General features: G+C 43.0%; 2 protein-coding genes across 9 annotated transcripts in view; both read right to left on the reverse strand.

The window, feature by feature from the left end:
* LOC129857417 (myelin-associated glycoprotein-like) overlaps positions 1–6,462 on the reverse strand; it is a 32,378-nt gene extending 25,916 nt beyond the window's left edge. For 4 of the 7 annotated variants that reach the window (XM_055925644.1, XM_055925647.1, XM_055925642.1 and 1 more), the window contains exon 1: positions 921–1,018. The gene's annotated coding sequence lies outside the window, so the exon portion shown is untranslated. The other 3 variants (XM_055925645.1, XM_055925643.1, XM_055925646.1) reach the window with 3 other exon arrangements.
* Positions 6,463–8,847: 2,385 nt separating this feature from the next.
* Positions 8,848–18,344, reverse strand: LOC129857422 (lipolysis-stimulated lipoprotein receptor-like). 2 transcript variants are annotated; one of them, XM_055925653.1, is made up of 11 exons: positions 18,099–18,344; positions 16,412–16,741; positions 16,091–16,210; positions 15,494–15,550; positions 13,973–14,119; positions 13,111–13,314; positions 12,838–12,897; positions 12,398–12,526; positions 11,668–11,998; positions 11,075–11,549; positions 8,848–9,805 (listed from the first exon to the last, which is right to left on the reverse strand). In XM_055925653.1, exons 1-11 carry the CDS (start codon positions 18,136–18,138, stop codon positions 9,770–9,772), a joined length of 1,929 nt encoding a protein of 642 aa, XP_055781628.1. In that variant the 5' UTR covers positions 18,139–18,344; the 3' UTR covers positions 8,848–9,769. The 2 variants fall into 2 exon arrangements, with proteins under 2 accessions (XP_055781628.1, XP_055781629.1); XM_055925654.1 differs by lacking the exon at positions 15,494–15,550.
* Positions 18,345–24,607: the final 6,263 nt, after the last annotated feature.

The following is a 24,607-nucleotide window of genomic DNA, read 5'->3' on the forward strand; positions in this document are numbered from 1 at the left end:
GCCACTTCACTTACACACTCACCTTAGAATACATGTTGAAAGACGTATTTTCTATTTTTGTTTACTGCATATGAAAATCAAGAAGAGAAGCATTCTCGTTTCACTCTCAATGTCTTACCAATTTCAAGTCATGCCGCTGAGTATTAAATGAAAAACAACTGAAATCCAATACATTTGCTGTATGACTGTATTCATGAGGACACATTGAACCATCACACAGACACTGCTCCTCATACCTTCAATATCACTGTCGAGAAGCAAGAGTCGTTCAGGTGTAACGACTCATCCAGTCAGCACCTAGACCAGTGGTTCCCAAACTTTTATGAACACACCTTCATGTGATAAACATTTCTACAGAACACCTAACATTTCCCTATTAATTTATTTAGTGGTAATGACCTCCATCTAATCTGATCTATACTACAAATCTTCTATTTTCAGTGACATTTTTTTTTAAATAGATTAAATAGGGTTTATTAGAACTATTTTAATAGTTTGCATAGTTCCTTACTCATTATGAATCACTTGAGTGTAAGCTACCCCTTTAAGAGCGTCCAAGAATCCACGGCAGAATTTTTGTTTAATGTGCTCAGGTAAAATAGGTCTTAAGTTGTATTAGCTGAGCGCACTGGTGCTCCCAAGTCAAAATTCCATGTGCATTCCACAGGTCAGGTCACCTTAAAATAAATTCTGCACACCGGTTGAAAACCACTGACCTAGACATCTCTAACAAAAGGTATGACACACAGAGAGGCCAAGAAGCACTGAGCAACCAAGTCAATAGCTTCCATTAATCTGAGTAAATAATCTTGGCCATGAAACCAACTAACTCCATGGACCAACTGACTCCAACTATCTCCATGGACCAATTAACTCCAACTAACTCCATGAAAATGATATTGTCCAGAGCTTTTACTCACCTGTGCAGTCAGGTGAGTGTCACAGGCGTTTCTCTCCCTCTCTTGGGCTTCTAGCCTCAGTGCCAACAAGCCCGTCCCCAACAACAAGCACATGTACTACTAACCTCTAACCATCACGCCACCGCTCACGCTGCCATCAAGAGACCTCTCGCCCCTCTCTGTACCATGCCCCATCAAGAGGGGAGGAATAAACTGCCCTCCCTCCTTCTCTCCCATATGGAAATCAGTCTCTTCAGTGTACCAGCATTGTTCTGTGCCTTCGCCTCGAGGCCCAGCCATTCATAAATGTACACCCTGCACCGCCCTGGCCACAATGACCTCCACTGTTCCCACTCATCCCAACACATGTGGGTGAGACTTTGAGCTCCAAGACCCTTTCCATCCAACACAGCCATTAGTTTAACATTGGATGGGTCCGAGCATATTCGTTTGTTTTGGATTGATGGAGTGCAATGTCCTTGTTTGAGGTCACTACTACGCCAAAGAGGGTGGAAGAAGGGACGCCAGAGAAGGGGGACAAACAGGGTTAAGATAGAGATGGGAATTAAAATAGCAATGTCATTGTATGGAAATGGTTGTTGTTTTGTGGTAGAAGACCTCTCAGAGGCTAATATAGTATATGCCACTCATGTCCATATGTAATCTATAGAGCTTTGTGAACTATAGCTACAGTACTTGTAGCTGCCACCTACCCTGACCAATAGAGGGCTTGACCAATACATTTGCCACCACAATCTTCTAAACGGGTGGATATTGAGAATAATGAAAGTTACTAAACTTCTCCTGTTAGCTGAACCATACTGAACTGGTTTTGAGGGCACAGTGAGGAGCATGTGACCTCAAACTGCATCACTTCCTTTGTGACCAGATCATAAACCATGAATGCATTGTCAAAAATTCCCTTACAGTTCTCAAGAGGCCCTATCCTTCCCTACAGCTCTATTTTCTATGACCTTGTCCAAGATTGAAGGTTGACAACTCAAATGTACTATAAAGGAAGGTCAGGCAATATATTTACTGAACAAAAATATAAATGCAACATGTAAAGTTGGTCCCATGTTTCATGAGCTAAAATAAAAGATTTGCCAAGACATTCCATCCACCTGTAGCATATTAAGAAGCTGATTAAACAGCATGATCATTACACAGTTGAACCTTGTGCTGGCGACAATAAAAGGTCACTCTAAATGTGCAGTTTTGTCAGACAACACAATGACAGAGATTTCTCAAGTTTTGAGAGAGCATGCAATTGGCATGCTGACTGCAGGAATATCCTATAGAGCTGATGCCAGATAATTTTATGTTAATTTCTCTACCATAAGCCACCTCCAACATCGTTTTAGAGAATTTGGTAGTATGTCCAACCGGTCTCACAACCACAGACAACGTGTAACCTCGCAGGATTGCCTGAGACCAGCCATCTGGACAACTGACCAGCCACCCGGACAACTGATGAAACTCAGGACTATTTATGTCTGTAATAAAGCCCTTTGGGGGGAAAACATAGGTCCTGTCTCCCCAGTAGGGGGGGGGGGGGGGGCTATGCCCTCCCAGGCCCACCCATGGCTGCGCCCCTGCCTAGTCATGTGAAATTCATAGATTAGGGCCGAATGTATTTATTTAAATTGACTGATTTCCTTATATGAACTGTAACTCAGTAAAATTGTTGAAATTGTTTTATTATTTATTTCACGATAAAAACAATTACAACAATAACGATGTGACGGATGATATGACCACTTAAATGAAGAAATTGGACAAATCTGTTGGGGCAAGTTCAGGTGGCACATCTGAAAATGTTTGATACATTTGGAGCCCTCTGAACATGACCCATTGACTACAGTGACTGTAACTGCAGTATGAGAACATTCACAAGTGTTTTGAGGGCCAGAGGAAAGGTCTAAATATGGTTAAACGCTGAAAACCAATCATATGCACATGGCATATATCCACATCCTGATAATAATACTGCAATATTAATTATGATATTGCGATATACACTGAGTGTATACAATATTAGGCACACCTTCCTAATATTGAGTTGCACACAGTTTTGCCTTCAGAACAGCCTCAATTCGTCGGGGAATGGACTCTACGAGGTGTCGAAAGCATTCCACAGGGATGCTGGCCCATGTTGACTCCAATGCTTCCCACAGTCAAGTTGGCTGATGTCCTTTGGGTGGTGGACCATTCTTGATATACACAAACTGTTGAGGTTGAAAAACCCAGCAGCGTTGCAGTTCTTGACACAAACCACAGCGCCTGGTACCCCGTTCAAAGACACTTACATTTTTTTGTTTTGCCCATTCACCCTTTGAATGGCACACATACACAAACGTGTCTCAATGTGACAAGGCTTAAAAATCCTTCTTTAACCTGTCTCCTCCCCTTCATCTACACAGATGGAAGTGGATTTAACAAGTGACATCAATAAGGGATCATAGCTTTCTCCTGGATTTACCTGGTCAGTCTATGTCATAGAAAGAGCAGGTGTTCCTAATGTTTTTCAGACTCAGTATACACTATATTGCTCAGACCTTAGAAAATAGAGCATGAAAACACAATGGTGAGGGGAGCTGCTCCCTGCGCCCCTTGACTGAACCTCTCTCCATCCAAGACTCCTCCACCCCCCCACCCCTTCAACCCACCCTGCTACCACCCCCTCCTGTCCTGACACAGTAGCCATTGTCTCCCAGGTCCTGCTGAGAGAAAAGAACAGCACAGCTCGAGCCTGACACCACACAACACTGGGAAGTCGATGTGCACAGATAATTGTCTTTTAATCACAACAATCGTCTTTTCTCTCTGCTCTCGCTCCTCTCTCTCTCTCTTGTTGGATTTTTCTCTCTTCTGGTGGCATTAGCTAATTCGACCCATCGCCCTTCTTGTTCTACGATTTCTCACATTAGTCTTCCATTGTTTGGTCATGGCAGCATTCAAGTGAATCATGTTTCTTCTTCTGCTTCTTCTAGTTCACCATCATCACCCACCACCATCACCCACTACCATCGCCAAACACACATTTACCCACTTACTCTCTCTCACACACACACACTTACTTACTCTCACACACACTCTCTATCTCTCTCTCTCACACACACACACACTCTCTATTTCTTTCTCTCTCTCTCTCTCTCTCACACACACACACACACACACACACACACACACACACACACACACACACACACACACACACACACACACACACACACACACACACACACACACACACACACACACACTTACTCTCTCTCACACACACACACTTACTCTCTCTCACACACACACACTTACTCTCTCTCTCTCACACACACACACACTATCCCCCTGTTTGTAGTGTATGATGTATGCGTGTTTGGGGTGGTTGGGCTCTTGCTGGACAGAGATGGAGAGAAGGTGACAGGGCAGAGCACACACTGAGAAAGGATCCATACCTACCCATCCATCTTTGGTGGACAGGAGAGATGCATGGTTGTCATTTGTGACCTCCCAAGTGGAGCAGCAGTCTAACAGTGCTGGAGGCGTCACTAAAGATGTGGGTTGGATCCCGGGCAGTATCACAACCGGCCGTGATCGGAAGTCCCATAGGGCGGCGCACAATTGGCCCAGCGTCGTCTGGGTTAGGGGAGGGTTTGGCCGGGGGGGCTTTACAATTAAGCTGTCATTGTAAATAAGAATTGCCTACTTAAATAAAGGTTACATTTTTTAAATGTTATTGGTACACATAGACACAGGGTGTCTGTAGAGAGACATCAATCAATCAAATGTATTTATAAAGCCCTTTTAACATCAGCCGATGTCACAAAGTGCTGTACAGAAACCCAGCCTAAAACCCCAAAAGGCAGATGTAGAAGCACGGTGGCTAGGAAAAACTCCCTAGAAAGGCAGGAACCCAGGAAGAAACCTAGAGAGGAACCAGGCTCTGAGGGGTGGCCAGCCCTCTTCTGGCTGTGTCGGGTGGAGATTATAAGAGAACAACGGTCAGATACTTATGCTCTGAGGTTACTACTCTCACTGATACATTCCTTTCTGTTTTTAAGAACTGTAAACTCATTATTTTCTCTCTCTTTGATTAACATTTCTCATCATCTTCTGACACTACTATAGCTTGCTATCTTGATACATTCCAGACCTGGGTTCAACAACTGTTTGAAATCAAATACTTTATCTGGTGCTTTATTGAAGTTGCCTGGCTTAATGGATCAATAGAATAATCAAAGCAATACAAACCCCATCTGGCACTTTATGCAGGCTTGAGCAAACACTCAAAGTATTTGAAAGATTTCAAATAGTATTTGAACCCAGGTCTGGAACCTTCCGCTACATTCTGCCATCATTGAAGTCTCATGACATTATGATGACATAGAAATGAACATGTTGTCATTATGTCCATCTGTTCCAGCCATTGTTGGGTCCAAAGGAATCAGGTCACTAGATTATTGGACGTGTCTGTTGTACACCCACTGTGACTACTGGCGTGTGTCCCTGTGGAATGGAGGATTTACTCCCCAAGGCATATTTGTTCCCCAATCTGTGCCCTACTTTGCCTCATACCCAATTCTGGCTTTATCTTGGGAATTAAGTAAACTATACTGAGATATAATGCCAAGATCAACTGAATTGTATTTGTTTAAACTGATTGTCCCAATGGACCCTTCTCCTGAGGCACCTCATCATATTATCTAAAAGCTCAAATGGGATCACCCTCTCGAATAAGAACAGAATAAGAGAACAAAACTTTGTTGGGATAAGAAACAGCACTCATACCCATCTAACTATCCTAGGTGTTCTGTTACACTGCTGCATATAGACCCAAGACAACATACTGTACACCCCTTAGCATTAATGAATTGGTGTGAGTCATGTTGTTTTCAGCCTTAAAAAAAAGACCACGGATGAGGAGAGAAGCTCTGTTGCTATATCAAAGCTTCTAAAGCCTTACTGGTACCAAACCTCTACAGCTTTCACATGAAAACAACTCTTATGTTATAAAAGGTCACCAACTCACTCTCACAATGCCACACTCATCCTGTCACCAAAGCCTGAATGTGACTGCCAACAACCATGTGCTAAAACACTTGAGACACGAGGCTGAACTCGCAAACCATACCTTGTGAACTCATTTGTGATAACCAATGAATTGTAATGGTACCCTGATACAGAGCATGCAATACAGTGTGAGGTATTAAAGGCAAACACAATGGAATACAATGGAAGCGTTTCAGCCGACTATCAAATAAAGTAGGATTACGCAAGAATACCCTTATTGCTCTCAATAGGTATTACAGCCCTGAAAAGACTGATGCAATTAACAATAGTAATCAAAATCAATAAAAGTCCATTAACTTAATTGCAATAAAATCGAGATTAGTAACCTAAAGCTAAAAGCAAACATAAGAACACAAGTCCCGTACATTTAGTATGTCTCTTACCTTATCAGTTGATATGCACCCAGTGAAGCACTCTAATGCCCAGCAGATAGGAACCAGCAAGTACTCCTCTCCTATGGCATCTGCCTTCTCTGCTACTCCCTCCCTCCTCTCTCATTTTCTCCCTCTCTCTCTCTCTCTCCATTGGTGAATCAATCAAAGAAAACTAAGGGAAAACACAATTCTGTATCAGTTGTATTACTTGTAATATGTATTCATACCCATAGGGTAAATCTGTCATAAACCACTTTCTTTCTATAGGCAAAACATGACATTGTAGTGTCAGGCAGGTTGTAGTGAGTGAATAACATTGAATAAAAGACCGTTTGGCTTTCTTTGTGAAACACGTTTCAATATATACACCACGGCTTTCAGTCAATCAGCATAAAGGGCTCGAACCACTCGGTTTATAATTATCTATATAAAACTCTTAAAGCTTGTGTCATGACGTTGGCAGTGGGGGTAGGTTTATGACAGTCATAAATACCTCTTTCCCCCTTTTTCTCTTCCCTACTGATGTGACATAAGAAAACCTCTTGGTTAACATAGAGATTCTGGGGACATCAGAAAGTGGGGGGGAATGAACTATATTCTGGTAATCCGACCAACTGAACATATGCGGTGGTACTTAAGGTATATTATGTCAGTTCGGTTGCCCTCTGACACATTCTCATCAATGATAGAATGACATAAACTCTACTGTGGAAAGTCTAAACGTCAGAGGTATCGGATTCACATGGAATTGTTGTTTAATTCAAATGTTTGAATATGAAATTATTTGTGAAGAGATTAAATGTAATTTTAGCTTCCAAATGAGAGATTTGGGTTTTCATAAATTTGGGCTTCTGCTCAACTAGGGGCCCGCCCCTGTGAAGAGACATGGGTGATAAACCTTTCAGACACACCCCTCTCCCTCCACTATAAAAGCCATTGACAAAAATATAACTTCCTGTTCCGGGGACACTAGGATGACGATCCGGTGTCAGAATGGTTCAGATAATAACTACAGAACTAAGCCAACAGCAGCATGGACTTTGGTTGTAAATGGTATGAACTTTGAACTCGTATTCACTACAGAAGGGATACCTCTTAGCCGTTGAGTTAGCAACAGCTGCTATAAACGTAGGTTAGGAAGGACAGTCAGAGTATCCCGTCTACTACACACGACGTTACTCCAACGTATCCAGTGATCACCAGAGACATTCTTCAAAGGACAGAGGACTCGGGTTGGCGATACGGTCTTCCATCTACCACCAACCTACTGAAGCGCAGCTCAGAGTAAATATTTATTGCATTTTCCTCTTCAAATGGGCGGTAATTTAGAATGCATAAGATACTGTATTTACGATAACACAGCTTCGGCCCTGTCCCAGTCTCCCGCTCTTTCACTAAAATCCCGCCCCTTTTCTTTGTGTAACAAGCTGTCATATCTATTCCGCCCGCTAGGGACGTTTTTCTGTAGGACGTAATTTGTGATCAAGTTATGATTTCATTGTGTATGTGTGATTCTGTGTGATTAGTTAGGTATTTAGTAAATAAATAATTAAACCCAATTTTGTATTGCTGATTCAATTTGTTATCTGCAAGAATCCTGGCTAACAAGGATTTACCACTTTCAGATGAGACTGAATAAAATGACGATTAAGGTGACTGCTATGGATGTAAAATATTACAAAATCTTTAAGATTTTATTCGGAAGATAACAGCTCTATAAATATTCTTTCGTGGTGTCCCTCTCTAGTTAATTAATATTTACATGATTAGTTCAATCAGGTAATATTAATTAGAGAAATTATTTTATAGAATAGCATGTCATAGCAATTAATCTGGCATAGTCAAAGACACGACACTTGCATATTTGATTTCATATCATTAGATCTATCCAAAAGCAGGGTGACACAGCACAATCTGGTGTGCTGGTGGAGCTGATGTACCAAGCAGGTGGTAGCAGGGGTCTTACCTTGTACAGTACCAATCCTCATGACTTGCCATAACAAAATGTGGCAACAATTCAAATCCTGAACATATTTCAATAACAGGTATAAACAGAGGGCACCGTTCAGTCAGACACAGTGTTACACCACATCCATCATGTATACATATTGGCAGATGTTGAACGTGGAAATTGGACAAGCAATGGGAAAGGCCTTAAGATTTCAATCTATGAAAAAAGGAAAGACAACGTATGGTAATGATGTTCATGAGGTCAAATAGTAGATACCCATAAAGACAAAAACAAACACTGAAATACTAGCGTGCCTTCTGTATGTCATACAGTATTCTCTGCATGATACTCCCTCAGCGAACAGCTCTTCTTCATGCCTCAGAAATAAGACAGTGACATCCGGTGGTATCTCCTAGAACAGCATGTCAGATAGCCTATTATTGAATTTTCACTTAGTCATGCATTGATGTCAATTGGAAACTAAGTGAATATTTGACTTAAGTAGAAGTTTGCCCCATAGACTGTATTTTATAGAGGAAAAAGCACTGAGCATTTTGAGAAAGATTTATTGTAAAATGACACCTGTTGTAAATCACAGTAAACACAGCACACGGACAGTGGGTATGACAAGTAGACTGTACAACAATGCAGTAAGTTCATTTTTCATAGCAATGTAAAAAATATATATATAATCTGCCTATGGCTGACATTATTCATGACAAATACATGCTGGACAGACAGTTAAAACTAATCCAAAACTCTAAATACGATGATAAACGCAATGTAAAAATAACATGGCTATTATTTGATGTTAGTCATTTAGTAGACGCTCTTATACAGAGCAATTAAGGTAAAGTGCCTTGCTCAAGGGTACATTGGCAGATTTTTCACTTAGTCGGCGACTAAGTGAAGAACGCTCTTACCCGCTAGGCTACCTCCCGCCCCTAATAAAATCTATTCCATTTCAAATGTACAGCATGATCTAATTTTCTATAAAAAAAATATTTCTCACAGTAAATAATTAAAAGTTCAAATGAATACTTGCTTTAGAATCTTAAAGCTCCGGGTTACTCACATTCATACTCACATTGACTGTAAGATGACAGTAAGGTGAAAATGAATGGTTAAAAAGAGTGAATGAAAAGCCTTTTTGGTTTACTTTGGCTACTGCCAATCCAGCGTAGGCTACTTTAATTAAGCCTCGGTATGTTCAACCACACACTACACTTACCGCTTCAGTTAAAGCTACTCTGTACATTAAAAAGAATTGAGAGGACATAAGGCTGACAATGTTTTCAGTAAATATGAAGCACGCATTTGTACATAAATATCCAGCGTCAAATTTTGATATCTGTGTTTAGGCATTGAATATAAAATCACTGTAGCAAGTTTGCAACATTAGTACTATTTACATAGACAACTGGTAATTGTGTTACGGGACAGATTAGTTACGCTGGGGGATATTGAACGTCTCACACCACCAGACTCTCCCGACTCACGGCTCCATTCTGTCAGAAAAGAAAGAGAGTTGAAACAAACAGAATGATGAGTTGGCCTGGTACTGTACTATAAAGCATTACTATCAGTCTAGACACAACAAGCTAAAAACATGCTAAAACATACCACCACAATTCTGGCAAAACTAGGATCTGAATTTTTTTCTTTTTCTGCTAAATATGATTATACAATTTTTTTAACTAGCATTAAAGGGATACTTGGGGATTTTGGCAATCTACCTTTATCTACCTCCCCAGAGTCAGAGGAACTCGTTGAAGCCTCTACGAATCCGAGAGTGGAAGACTCTTCTCTCGTCTCTAACATATCAGGCTCCCTTTTGTGAACAGTCCCATCCCAAGTCAGAATGCTGAATAAACTTCATTTGAACGTACTTTACCTTAATCTGACACAGAATACCCAGAGTATTGTTTTTAACCCGACTTTCAGTATGCTGGTCTGCATATCGGTTTGTAGCTTCAATAATGATGCAATTCGCACGCTACTTGCACAATATGTCAACAATGGCCGAGCTTAACCGAAGCACAGACCAAACGTTGTCGCACGCAATCAGCTAGCAGATTTCACAAGCACTTCCAAATGATTGTGAGGGAATGTACTTCAGTCGACAACGTTCGGTTAAATTCGGCTATTCTTTACATATTGTGCATCACGTGAACTGCATCAGGAAATGGAAAATACATGCGACATAAACCTACCGGCGCCGCAAAAAGTTGGGGAAACAATACTTTACTGTGTACATTTGATCTCCACTACCTTCCGGCAAAAGGACCAATAGCACGGACAACCACTTTAGTCAGCATTCTGGCTTGTAGAGACTATTGCGTCATTTTACAGTGACTTCTTTGACTGATTATGCATGGAATAACCACCGTAACAGTCTGATGTTTAGGTAAAACTCGTGGATAACAGTTTTATGTCTCGACATCCTGTATGAACGAAGTTTGTGGTATTTTCGCGAGCAAATGCTAACTAGCTTTAGCGCAATGACTGACATGCTGTGGGAACAGCATGCTAGCTTTCCCTTCAAGCTGCACGCAGAGACATAGAAAAGGGAAGCACTAGTTCATCTGAATCTGGGGAAGTAGATAAAGAGCTTCATTGGCAAAATCCCGAGGTATCCCTTTAACTATGTTGATGAAAGTAGTTCTATGAATGAAACAATCAATGAGGCATTTTGGCAATGCAGTAAATAACGCTGTGGCCTTGAGTGGCACCCTGAATGCTCAATGCCCATATGCAAAAACTCTGTGATGACTGACCTTGCGCAGGTTGCTCTTCTTGCAGGACGTCAAGCTCTCGTCATCGCTAATGTAGGGAGGCGGGGGAGGGGCTGGGTAGTTGTCATCGTAGCGACGGTCGGGGTAGGCGGAGGGCGGAGACATGGGGAGTGGAGGGGGTCCGCGGGGGGCCCTGCCTCGGTCCGAGCGCTCGCTGTCGCTGTCCAGGCGCTCGCGGCTCCTCGCCCTCTGCTGCTCTCCTAGACGCTTCTTCTCCATGGCTTCCCGCAGAAAGCTATCATCGTAGGCGTCCCGCCCACCGCCACGGCCGCCACCGCGCTCCCGATCACGTTCGACGGCCATCAGGTCGTCACGGCTACGGCTGCGTCTCCCCTGGAGACCGCTGGCCGGGCTGCCTCCGCGGCGACGGTCATCAGGGGAGGGCTCGCGCCGTCTGCGGTCGTCAAAGTCACGGCCGCGGTCGTAGCCTCCGCGGCTGCTAAAGTCATCATCCGAGCTGAGAAGAGAAAAAAGAGTGGGTCGAACCATTATCTTCCCCAGATTTGACCTCTGAGAGGTGAGGCTCATGCACTAGAAGGAGAAAGAGTGAGAGAGGCGCCAAATAAGAGGCTCACCCTCTCCGGTCTCTGGCTCCTCCGTCACGGCGGTGGGGAGGGTAGTCGTCACGGGAATCCCGGGGGTCTCTGGGGTAGCGGTCTCGGCGGGCGATGTCATCCAGATTGTCCATGGAGCGGGCGCGTCCCTGGGACCCCATGTGGGGGGAGGGCCCACCTCTCCGCGGGTAGTCGTCACGCCCTCGCTGGCCGTGCGTGGACACGCTGCTGATGGTGCTCATGGCTTCGTCCTGGTCGTACACGGTGGCGAGGGGCGGGGCCTGGGAGCGGCCGCCACCACGGCCCCGGGGGCCATCGTGTAGGGAGCTCATCTCGCTCATCCCCCCATCCACTGAGAAAGAGCGAGAGAGAGAGAAAGATAGGGGGAGAGGAGAAGGAAAAAGGAAGAGGATGGGGAAAAGCCCAAGAAAGACAGACAGAGATCAAGCACGAGTCAGTTAAAAAGCCCTATCAAAGGACATTACAACACATTAAAGTTGATGAAGCCAGTTGAAGGCTCCATGTGAAATGAACGAAAACGTGACCCTTTCAATTGAACAACCACAAAACACAACATTGATTAAGAGACGAGCCTAGGGACCATAATCAAAAAGCGTCTCCTATGATCTAAAAGTTTCAACTGATCCTAGAACAGCACTCCTACTCTGAGACTCTTTGTGATTACAGGCCCCGAACTCTGCAGTATAGTACAGTTGACATGGGTGTGTTTATGTGTAGATGTAAGACTCACAGCGGTTGTACTTCCCAGCGGCATCACCAGGCCGTGTGGGGTCCAGGTTGGCTAGCTGTCTCTCCATGTAGTAGATGGCCCGCGTTGCGTTCCCATCTGGGTCCACCTGGATACGGTAGCCACTCCGAGCTGAGGAGGAGGGAGTAAATCATGAAACATTGTGACAAGCAGGGTTGGTCTCAATTCCATTTCAATTCAGGAAGTAAACTAAAATTTGAAAAGCAATGAGGACAATTTGAATGGGAACTTCAGTTTACTTTGTGAATTGACTGAATGGAAATGGTACTGAGCCCAACCCTAGTGACAAGATTAAATATTCTGACATTTCTCAGCCCCCCGAGATGACTCGGGGGCTGAACTATAGCTCTGGTTAGACTCATATATTATCACAAATATTCAAAAAGACTCAGGATTTTGTAGTAACCATTTTAACTACTCACTTTGGTCTCCTGCGCCACTGTCCTGGTCATGCAGCAAAGGTACCTGGGAGCCTTGTCCAACTACAAACAGAAAACAAAAACAGAGATTTATCAACAAAAAGGTTCCTCACACCAGCGTTGAAAACCACATTGCAGCGAAAACGTGCATTAGTGAGATCTGAGAGCAAGACGAGCATCAGTCCAAACAAAACTGACAAACGAAAGTCACACATCAAGTCCTTGCTTTTATCTAGCTAGTTGTCACGTTAAAACTGGAGAAGGGCTGTAAGTCACCTGAGCTGGCTCCGTCGTACTCCCGTCCGTAGCCGTTGGGGTGCAGTGGGGGGCCGCCCATCCCCTGGGGCAGGGGCAGCATGGGTATGCCGGGCTGTTGCATGCCCCCTCCGTAGGGTGGCTGGGCGTACATAACGGGAGCGTAGAGCGTGGGGGCGTAGTGGCTGGGGATGCCCGACTTCACCGCCTTGCCTGCTTCGTACACTGAATTGAGAGGAGTCAGTTCACAGTGTTATGGCACATTAATGTTGTAGTTAGGTCGCATACTGTAAATGCATATTCTGGAGGCCTCACTTCATTTGCCGGGTTTACTTTATTGGTCTCTTAAAATGTGTTTAATTGTAAGTCATGATGAAATTCAATACAACTAGTGTGTTGTGAGCAAAATGAACTGTATTTTATTTATTTTTATTTAACTATGCAAGTCAGTTCTGAACAAATTCTTATTTACAATGACAGCCTACCATGGCCAACCCCTAACACTAATTGTGCGCCGCCCTACAGGACTCCCAATCACAGCCGGTTGTGATACAGCCTGGAATCAAACCAGGGTCCGTAGTGACGCCTCTAGCACTGAGATGCAGTGCCTTAGACCGCTGCGCCACTTGGGAGCCCCAAGAAGATAAGAGTAGCAGCACATACTGTATAAATAATATGTACATGAGAATGGCAAATGAAAGGTAAACAGTGCCAGGGTCCCAAACTGGCAAAGTGAAAGTGAATGAGAAAAAGGAGTTTGGTTGAATGGAATGGGCATACTAATGTGAAGGTGGCATGGAAGCAGGATGCTCTGTGCCCAGTGGAAGAGGAACATGTAGGGCTGGTGATGGCGGGGTTTTTCTACAGAGCGGTGGAGACTTACGTGCCCGGGGGCAGCAGCATTTCTCAGGGCAGCAGGGGCATCTGATGTAGCAGCAGCAGGTGTGGGGGCAGCACTGGCACCAGCAGATCGCTATGAGGAGCAACAGCAGCAGGAAGCCAAACACTACCAGTACCACCAACAACCAGTCTGTAGACAGAGAAAGAGTAGAGAGAGAGACAGAGAGCGAGATATTATAATTATGTATGTATGTATGTATCTATGGGCAAGCTAATGTGTGTGCCATTCAGTCAAAATGAAACATCTCTGCGTTCTCTGGGTGACTATCAGCGTGGTTGAATATTAACATTTCTGTATTTACATAGCACTTGTTCATGCAGTTCTAGGTTTCCCTTGGCTCTGTTTAAACCAGAGAAGTGGAGGACGTCTACTGTTCAAATACCAACTTGACAAAGCTCATTTCTTGAAAAATGTGGACCAGAAAATGACAATTTCCAAGTCTATCAAGAACACTGGAGAACAGAGCCTTAGTATAGAAAAATAAACATTTGTATTATAACCTGTAGCTTGGCTATTCCAATGGTCAGTCTAGTATGCAAAGGCCACAGTATGTATTGTGTGAAAAGTCACAATGACAAGCAGTAAACATTGGAGCATCTACACGAGAGGATCATTTCAGACATCAGAGAAACCAGATAACACGGTGAGTCATTCTGTCAGATGAGGGAGCTAGCTGCACGGGAAAGAAAAATATATGCCAATATAGTGAAAGAGGACATACTCACTTCAACCACACATCACCTATAAATGTCATAGGCTGCAGTCTGACTGAAAAAGTTCATTTGCTGTTAGAGCCGACACAAAACAGACCAGAGCTATGTGCTGAGTGGCCCCATATTGCAACAATGTCACAGCCTTTAGGGCTATAGTTATGTTCTGCTGAGAGTTTTGCGGTCTCGACCATGAAAGAGAGAAAAAGCAAGTTCGAGTTGAATATAACTTTTTAATCAATGCAACCAACTAATTTTCTATTTCAAGGGTTAACAATCAGTTTTTTAAGTTGTTGTGGGGAGACTTCCCATGCAAGGACAAGTCAAAACAAGATAATTGTAAAGAGGTGTGTTTTTTTTTTTTAGCTGTCTGTTGAGCATTACTTTGAGATGTTAAGCAATGTGGCTCCTCATACTAAAACGTAGACCTTGAAGGTGTTGTAATGTTTAAAAATGTACAAAACAGAGGCTTGATTCAGTCCTGCCAAAATCGTTGCACGAACTACCTTCATAAAAACATTAACAAGCTTGTTAAAGTAAACCATGCTTGATAAATCAAACCAGCAAGACTTTAGTTTTTGTCAGCCATTCTCAAGGGAGGCTGCTTCTCAGACTACATTTTCTAACCACACTGACCATATGTTGTCCCATTCAAAGCTGTGGGTTCAGGCCAAATGTTATTCACCGGAAACTGAACATAACCAAGTGGCATAGTTTACATATTATCTTAAAAAACAGGGCTCTTAGGCTAGGGTTAGTCTCTACTGATTATAAGGGGCAAATTGGAAAGTACCTTCCATAACCAGTAAGTCAATCTCAGGCAGGAGGTCAGTGGTATTTGACTTTCTCTCTGTGAAAGAAAGAAAGCCACAATTATTTTAAAAAGCCCCAACTATCTTTCTAATAAATGACTACACCTTTGCCCTCTTGAGTCTCCCTCACAACAACTTGTCCTTCTTGGAAGTCCCTGCTAAAGTGGTTCATGATTCACGAATCACTTCAAAAAATAAGTCATAGATCCTTCCGAAGAAACGTCACTGAGCAGTCTCATTAAGCACAACCAGGAATCAAATAGCAAATTTGGAAATTGTGGAACTACCTGAAAATTGGATTTGGCTTTTCAAGATCTTTTAAATTTGATTGCTACTGCTATCAGATGTTGTGTTGCTCCACACGGTGTTCAGCTAACTCAACAAATAAACCCAAGCGAACTAAGGGGAAACTAGCACAGAGAAAATGAGTGATTGTTCCTCAAAAGGACACACAGTTCTGTGAGGAGCAGTGGTATAGGACTTGGTAGAGAGATGGAGGGGTGGTGGTGGAAGGGTGGATAGATGACAGCAGGTCAGGGGAGCTCTAAAAAGGGTCTCTTAGGATAGGAGCCACTCACCCAGCACTATGAGCTCAGTGTAGTCCTCGCTGTTCCCTGTCAGATCCTGAGAAGACACCACAGAGCACACGTACACGCCGCTGTCTCCCCACGCCGTCTGGGCAAGGTTCAGGTCTGCGTCTAAAGAGACAAGTAGGGTGGGTTTGAGGTGGGGACACTGGCAACAGACAAGACTCCTTGTGGTATAGGAGTCTTGTAATGGAAGTAACACGCAGACAGAGAGAGACAGGCACACATACACACACACCGGTGCGCTTGCCCCCCCCCCCCCCCACACATCACATCACATCACATTTTTAAATCACTAAAAGCCGAACTCACTGTTCAAGATGCTGACTTTGCGCCCCTGGTACTCCTGGCCCAGAGTAACAGCACTGCCCTGCTTGGAGGCCACGATGCGCACCGTCCGCAGGCTGTCGGCACACTCAATGTTGGCGTTGTAGTTAGGGTTGTTCTGGGACAGGATGTTGTCAGCACTGCTGGGGTTCAGGGCTGCCTGGATGGGGTCCCTGCAGTAGGACTTGTACCTCCAGGTGATGACGGGCGGCTGCGTGGAAGACGTCTGGAAGTTGCAGGTGAGCGTGACCGGCTGGAACAGGATGACCATGTACCTCTTGACAGGACACTGGACAGAGATGGCCATAGTGGAGCCTGGAGAGAGAATAGGGGGTCTTTAAAGAGGATAGTTTGTCTCAATACATGCAGGTAGAGATAGATATCTTCACCACCCATAACAGTGCGCAAGAAAGTGTTTGTTGTTAACTGAAGGCAGCTAACTTTTCTTGTGAGTACATTAATTGTTACAGTTTCTAATTTAGTTTGTAATTCAGCAGCTCTGTTTGAGTGAGATTTAAGGTACTCTGGGTGTGGCAGGAAGTTGACCTGTCTGTAAGTGACAGTCACAAAGGTCTTTCATAACTAAAGACTGGTATAGAGAGTAGATGCAATGAGTCACCAAGACCTTCAGCTGGGCATGTTTCATCAACAAAACTCCACATTTGAGTAATAGCCTAGCCCTAGATGCTGACTCCATGGTCAAGACTCAGTGAGATGATGTCATTATTCAGCTTTAATTATACATTTCATAGGGGGTAAAATTGTATCAAATGTATAAGGCAGACATAGGCATTTGGCATGAACATATTAGATGCTGTTACTTGGCTCCATCAGAAACTTCATCTTGCTAAGATTGCTTCACCGTTCTTCAATTGTCAAAAAGGTACCATACCTTTGGAATTCCTACTAGATAGACTAATCTGTTGAGCTACAGTTTCATATCATTTTGGGAGTAGGGAGGTAGTCTGACTACTATCATTCATGTGATATTATCAAAATTACACCCCTTCATCTTATTCCAGGCCATGTGTGCGTACAAAAAATGTCAGGAGACAAAAAATAGCAACGATATGATGAATACTTGATCTGAAAGTAAAGCCTTTTTTTTAAAGGCTTTGACTATGATTCCGGCTTAAAAATGAAAGTCTGTAGTAATCCTTAATGTATTATATTCTGACATGTAAATATACTGAAGAACTGGAAATCTGTGATTTAACTAATAAATCACAAAATCACTCATTATTATCTGAATAATACATAGGGCTATTTTCTTTCTTTAGGAAAAACACTCAACATTTCTTATAGGTGGTGATTCTACAAAGCCTACACAAAACTGTAAAAAAATACATTAACATAGTATTTCGGGCACGTCATGAAGCCAACAGATGAATAGCATTTATAGACGTCCAAATGAATACAGATGTAACCATTTGGTGGCCAACACCTGATAAAACAACGAACTCCAGAGATCCAGGTTACCTCTTACGATAACAAAAACAATCGAGCACAAGGCTACTTTTCCCAACGAATTCGACATCAAAATAAGTCAACATTAGATAATACAAACTGTTTAAAATAAGGAGTATTAATAAATACGCACATCAGTAACTAACTTATTGATTAAATTGGGCCCTGACCCTGCCTTGAAAAATATTCAATTTCCTCTCCCTACCTGTTGCCATAAGGACCGTCACGACGAAAGTCAGGAACATTTTTCGATCCGAAGTGACTATATTTTAGTCTCAATTTAAAAGCCTCAATTTAAAAACGATGTATAGTAATGAATTCAAGACCTGCATAAAAGCCATTAGACACCTTGTAAAACCACAACCATGTATTCGTTTTTTTCTTAACTAGCTAGGCCTACTTCCGACATTTTGTCTCATGGTGTAGGTATGCGAGTTGGAGGCGGACCTGACAGGTGAGACTGCCAAGCCTCTGGCACAATAGGGGGACGTTCGATGTGAATCCTAGGGGTGGCCATTGTAAACTAGTTTTCATTGGACACCCCTAAGATTTGGATGTGAATCGTGTTGGGGAAAAAAACATTAATACTTTTTTTTCAATTACAGTTTATAGCCCTCTGCATTGATAATGTACCTTTGAACGTGACCTGGGATACACCCGTTCCACTTCAAACTACCGGGAGTGATAGTTGGTATTGCCCAGCTCGAAACTAGTTCTTATTCCCCCTCAATAATAAGCATTAGAAATGTGGCGATCTCAAGCTTCTGGCCTAGTAAAACACTGTTTTAAGGGAAAGGGGGATACCTAGTCAGTGTACAACTGAATGCGTTCAACTGAAATGTGTCTTCCGCATTTAACCCAACCTCTCTGAACCAGAGAGGTGCGGGGGCTGCCATAATCGACATCCACGTCTTCAGCGCCCGGGAACAGTGGGTTAACTGCCTTGCTCAGGGGCAGAACGACAGATGTTTACCTTGTCAGCTTGGGGATTCGATATGAGGATGGTTTGTTGATAAGCAATTGACCCTATGCGTGAAATGCCAGTAAAAGCGGACTTTCAATTGTGGGTTTCAATTATTAAGCCATAATGCCCGAGGAGGGTGGCCAATATACCGCGTCTAAGGGCTGTTCTTATTCACGATGCAACGCGGAGTGCCTGGACACAGCCCTTAGCTGTGGTATATTAGCCATATACCAACTTATTGCTATTATAAACTGTAGAGCTGTCAAAATACATATTTTGTCGTACCCATGGTATGTGGTCTGATATACCATGGCTGTCAGCCAATCAGCATTCAGGGCTCGAACCACCCAGTTTATTTCTATTTGAGTTGGTTTATATTTGAGTTTGATATGTGGACTTCCAAGTATTGCATTTTCCTTGAAGAAAGTTTGCTTTACATAGTTTTCACTCTGAATATCCTTAGCGATGGTATCCTACACGTTTCACATTGTTTTGATTGGGATTCCTAAATCCACTTCCTACAGATGCTTACATCAGTGTTTTAACAGATGTTTACCTGTTGCACGAGGGACACGAGGGATTGCTTTAATTCACTATTAAGTCCTATTTTATCCATATGTTATACTTACCAACCATAGAGATGTTTTTCAATCGGACGCCATCAACCTCCCAGTTGAGTGGCCCAGCTTCTTCCCTGCTGTCTGAGCAAAAGAGGCCTTTCTCCTGACTCTGAAAAACACAAAAAGAAAGATGTCCAGGGTCCCTGCTCATCTGCGTGAACGTGCCTTAGGCATGCTGCAAGGAGGCATGAGGACTGCAGATGTGGCCAGGGCAATAAATTGCAATGTCTGTACTGTGAGACGCCTAAGACAGCATTACAGGGAGACAGGACGGACAGCTGATCGTCCTCACAGTGGCAGACCACGTGTAACAAAACCTGCAGAGGATCGGTACATCCGAACATCACACCTGCGGGACAGGTACAGGATGGCAACAACAACTGCCCGAGTTACACCAAGACGCACAATCCCTCCATCAGTGCTCAGACTGTTCGCAATAAGCTGAGAGAGGTGGACTGAGGGCTTGTAGGCCTGTTGTAAGGCAGGTCCTCACCAGACATCACCGGCAACAACGTCGCCTATGAGCACAAACCCACCGTCGCTTGACCAGACAGGACTGGCAAAATGTGCTCTTAACTGACGAGTCGCGGTTTTGTCTCACCAGGGGTGATGGTCGGATTCGCGTTCATCGTCGAAGGAATGAGCGTTACACCGAGGCCTGTACACTGGAGTGGGAACGATTTGGAGGTGGAGGGTCCGTCATGGTCTAGGGCGGTGTGTCACAGCATCATCGGACTGAGCTTGTTGTCATTGCAGGCGATCTCAATGCTGTGCGTTACAGGGAAGACATCCTCCTCCCTCGTGTGGTACCCTTCCTCAAGACTCATCCTGACATGACCCTCCAGCATGACAATGCCACCAGCCATACTGCTCATTCTCCGCTTTATTTCCTGCAAGACAGGAATGTCAGTGTTCTGCCATGGCCAGCGAAGAGCTCGGATCTCAATCCCATTGAGCACGTCTGGGACCTGTTGGATCGGAGGGTGAGGGCTAGAAATGTCAGGGAACTTGCAGGTGCCTTGGTGGAAGAGTGGGGTAACATCTCACAGCAAGAACTGGCAAATCTGGTGCAGTCCATGAGGAGGAGATGCACTGCAGAACTTAATGCAGCTGGTGGCCACACCAGATACTGCCTGTTACTTTTGATTTTGACCCCCCCTTTGTTCAGGGACACATTCCATTTCTATTAGTCACATGTCTGTGGAACTTGTTCAGTTTATGTCTGTTGTTGAATCTTGTTATGTTCATACAAATATTTACACATGTTACGTTTGCTGAAGATATACGCAGTTGACAGTGAGAGGACATTTATTTTTTTGCTGAGTTTAGATGGATTTAACGCTTTTTAATCTCCATGACATTTTTATTGGTGGATCCAAAAATAATAGTTAAATGCCACACAACTAAAACATCTGTGGTTGATTAGTTGTTTAAAGCAATACACATCTCACACAGAGTGGGAGAGAGAGAGAAGGAAAGAGACATAGGGAGAGAGAAAATCCCTCTACTGGTTTAAACTGATCACACAGCCTCACTTACAGGAGTGTTCCTAAGAGTGTTCCACTTCCTGCATGTGTGTCAGTCAAGTAGAGCTCTTGACATGACTGACTGCTCTATCAATTTAAACACGCATATCGAGCTTTTCATTGCAAAAAGATTCTCAAAACGTTTAAAGAGCAAACATAGACAAAAAGGCAGAGCTCACCAGCAGAGTCTTGAATTAGTGCACTGATGATTAAGAACTGGAGAAACACTGGAAACACAGGAAATTGTGGTTATTTTTCGTTTTAACAAGCACCAAAAGCACCTATTTTGTTCAAAGTTATTGATTCCAGAAGTACTGCAAACACAGTGCACTGTATGACAGAGTGATACTGTTTCAACATGAAAGAGAGGAGGATGGCATTGGTGTTTCTCTACAAGTAGGGTGAGTCAACATGTATTTTTCTACTTGCACGAACGCGCACCTTCGGACACACACACAGAAATCAGAACCATGGACAGCCACATGATATTTAGTTTACATTGATTGGACTAAATTGTTTTTGCTATCTTTTAGTTGTCACTGTATTAGACTAAGCATAGGTGATTTGATGAGGTTGAAGTTGAAATAGTGCTGGAAGAGTGGAGGCAGCGGTCAGAAAGTGGTTTAGTGGTTTAGTGGTCAGAAAATTTCGGAAACGTTAACTTGCTTGACCATGCTGTAGGTCATGTAACTGTTTGTTACATGCAATATGCTTGCTATGTGGACTTCACCGGACAGAGGTTGCTCTCTGGTTTTGTGACGAAACAAAGGTGTGGTTGAATTTATTCTGCCACTGTCTTCTTATTGTCTCGGCCTTAGGCCTATATATCACTGTCGCAAGGCATATGAACTAACAGGTTATAGAGCAAACAACACAATTATCACAATACATGGCTTGGCTTCCCCAGTGATTTTACCCACGCACCGCCAATGGTGGAAAAAGTACCCAATTGTCATACTTGAGTAAAAGTAAAGATACCGTAATAGAAAATGACTCAAGTGAAAGTCAACCAGTAAAATACTACTTGAGTAAAAGTATTTGGTTTTAAACATACTTAAGTATCAAAAGTAAATGTAATTGCTAAAATATACTTAAGTATCCAAAGTAAAAGTACAAATTATTTCAAATTCCTTATATTTAGCAAACCAGACAGCACAATTTTCTTGCTTTTCATTTATTTACAGATAGCCAGGGACACACTCCAACACTCAGACGTAATTTACATTTGAAGCATTTGTGTTTAGTGAGTCTGTCAGATCAGAGGCAATAGGGATGACCAGAGATGTTTGGTTGATAAGTGCGTGAATTGCACTATTTTCCTGTCAATCAATCAATCAAGTTTATTTTATATAGCCCTTCGTACATCAGCTAATATCTCGAAGTGCTGTACAGAAACCCAGCCTAAAACCCCAAACAGCAAGCAATGCAGGTGTAGAAGCACGGTGGCTAGGAAAAACTCCCTAGAAAGGCCAAAACCTAGGAAGAAATATAGAGAGGAAACAGGCTATGAGGGGTGGCCAGTCCTCTTCTGGCTGTGCCGGGTGGAGATTATAACAGAAATATGCCAAGATGTTCAAAATGTTCATAAGTGACAAGCATGGTCAAATAATAATCATGAATAATTTTCAGTTGGCTTTTCATAGCCGATCATTAAGAGTTGAAAACAGCAGGTCTGGGACAGGTAGGGGTTCCGTAACCGCAGGCAGAACAGTTGAAACTGGAATAGCAGCAAGGCCAGGCGGACTGGGGACAGCAAGGAGTCATCATGCCCGGTAGTTCTGACGTATGGTCCTAGGGCTCAGGTCCTCCGAGAGAAAGAAAGAGAGAAGGAGAAAATTAGAGAGAGCCAAGATTTTCAAAATGTTCATAAATGACAAGCATGGTCAGATAATAATCAGGAATAAAAGTCTGTTGGCTTTTCATAGCCGATCATTAAGAGTTGAAAGCAGCAGGTCTGCTGTCCTGCTAAGAATTCAAAATGTGACGAGTACTTTTGGGTGTCCGGGAAAATGTATGTAGTAAAATGTAGATTATTTTCTTTAGAAATGTAGTAAAGTAAAAGTTGTCAGAAATATAAATAGTAAAGAACAGAAACCATAAAAAATTACTTTTAGTAGTACTTTAACATATTTTTACATAAGTACTTTACACCACTGCACACTGCTACAGCAAACGCATAACAATGCAAGTTAAAATAAAAATAAATACCAGTATATTTCACATGCTCCATCCCAGCCCCTCTTCTGTAAAATGTTGTTTTATTTCGTTGACGAGGAGCTTGTTCACTCACACCCTGGGTAACAGGAAGTCCCTGGGTGACAGGAAGTGTGAGGCCTTTGGGTTCCTCCTGACCTTGAGCCATGTTAGATTTAAGATTTGGAGACTCTTCATCTCTTCTGTAGGTAACAATGGTCCATTTTGCATCTCTCTTGTACCCTGTTGCACCATCCATTATTGCTGGGGTTTTCTTTGGTACCAGAGCTAGATCCAGAGCCTCATTGTATGATGGTCGGGATGGACTACCTCAGCATCTTTTCCAGGGTTGGTTTCTGGTTCAAAGGCGGACATGGGTTTGCTAATGTGAGGTGCCATCAGAGGTATCAAGGGGGGCACCCCCATTTCGGACTGGTGATCCCCTGAGACTCATTCTTCACCACTGTAGAGACACCAACTGGGTGGGTGGCTCTCTGGTCAGTCCCATGAGTGGAGAAATCATCCACTTGACCATTCTTATTATTATGACCAGATAACTTGATGATCCTCTGGACTTTCAGACACTTGCACGAGTAGATTAGCACAAGTAACAGGCACTCCTGGTGTCCTGTAGCTGAGTTCTTTTATTCTCTGTTTTGCCAGGGATAGGCCTTACAAAGCTGTCGCTCTCAACTTGTTAAGTGATGTTTTCTCAGGGTAATGATCAGTCCAGATGCTGTGCTTCATATCTGCTAAGAAGCCAGCACACCTATACAAAGACATTTAATAAATGTATCTTCCGGGTTAACCTGCCATGGTCAATGCCAATCCATGATCTAAGCAAACGTGCACACACACACACACACACACACACACACACACAAGATTAGTTAGTTGTAGACTTACCCACTCTCCTGAGCATGCTGCAATGGATCCACCTGTGGAGTAAATAAAAACAGTAATTCTGAATCATTATCTTGACATTGGGAAAACGTAAATAGGGGCCTGGAGAATATGATGTAGGCCTAGTTAAATTCCTTAGCCGTTAAATGCTACCACGTTAATAATCTACTGCCAAATAACGGCAAGCAAAATAAAACGCTACGTTTTTATAGGGTATGAGTTGCGTTATGGACCTTGTGATGTCTGAGAACAAGGCTTTTTTATATAGGCTACTAACTATTGGGATTGTAAAAGGCTATGTCACGCGTTATTGGATTTACGCGCCTTATCTGATTTGTTTTATTTTTAAAGAACAGGTCAAGAGAAATAGCACAGGATAATATAAATACAAAAGTCCTACTATAATAGCTTATATTTAACCAATTACACACACTAATAGGATAACGATTAAGCTGAATTAATCATTAATCTCATAAAATTTGATAGAATCATAAATTATGTCGATGAT

Source organism: Salvelinus fontinalis, chromosome 6, assembly GCF_029448725.1.
Source record: "Salvelinus fontinalis isolate EN_2023a chromosome 6, ASM2944872v1, whole genome shotgun sequence".
NCBI lineage: Eukaryota > Metazoa > Chordata > Actinopteri > Salmoniformes > Salmonidae > Salvelinus > Salvelinus fontinalis.

What these genes read in the sequence shown, in the direction of transcription:
- LOC129857422 (XM_055925653.1), bottom strand. Translation starts at nt 18,138, where the DNA reads ATGTTCCTGACTTTCGTCGTGACGGTCCTTATGGCAACAG. An exon ending in GACGGTCCTTATGGCAACAG is followed by an intron (nt 16,742 to 18,098) that starts GTAGGGAGAGGA and finishes TTCTCTCTCCAG; the next exon opens with GCTCCACTATGGCCATCTCT. An exon ending in GTACGACGGAGCCAGCTCAG is followed by an intron (nt 12,898 to 13,110) that starts GTGACTTACAGC and finishes TTCTGTTTGTAG; the next exon opens with TTGGACAAGGCTCCCAGGTA.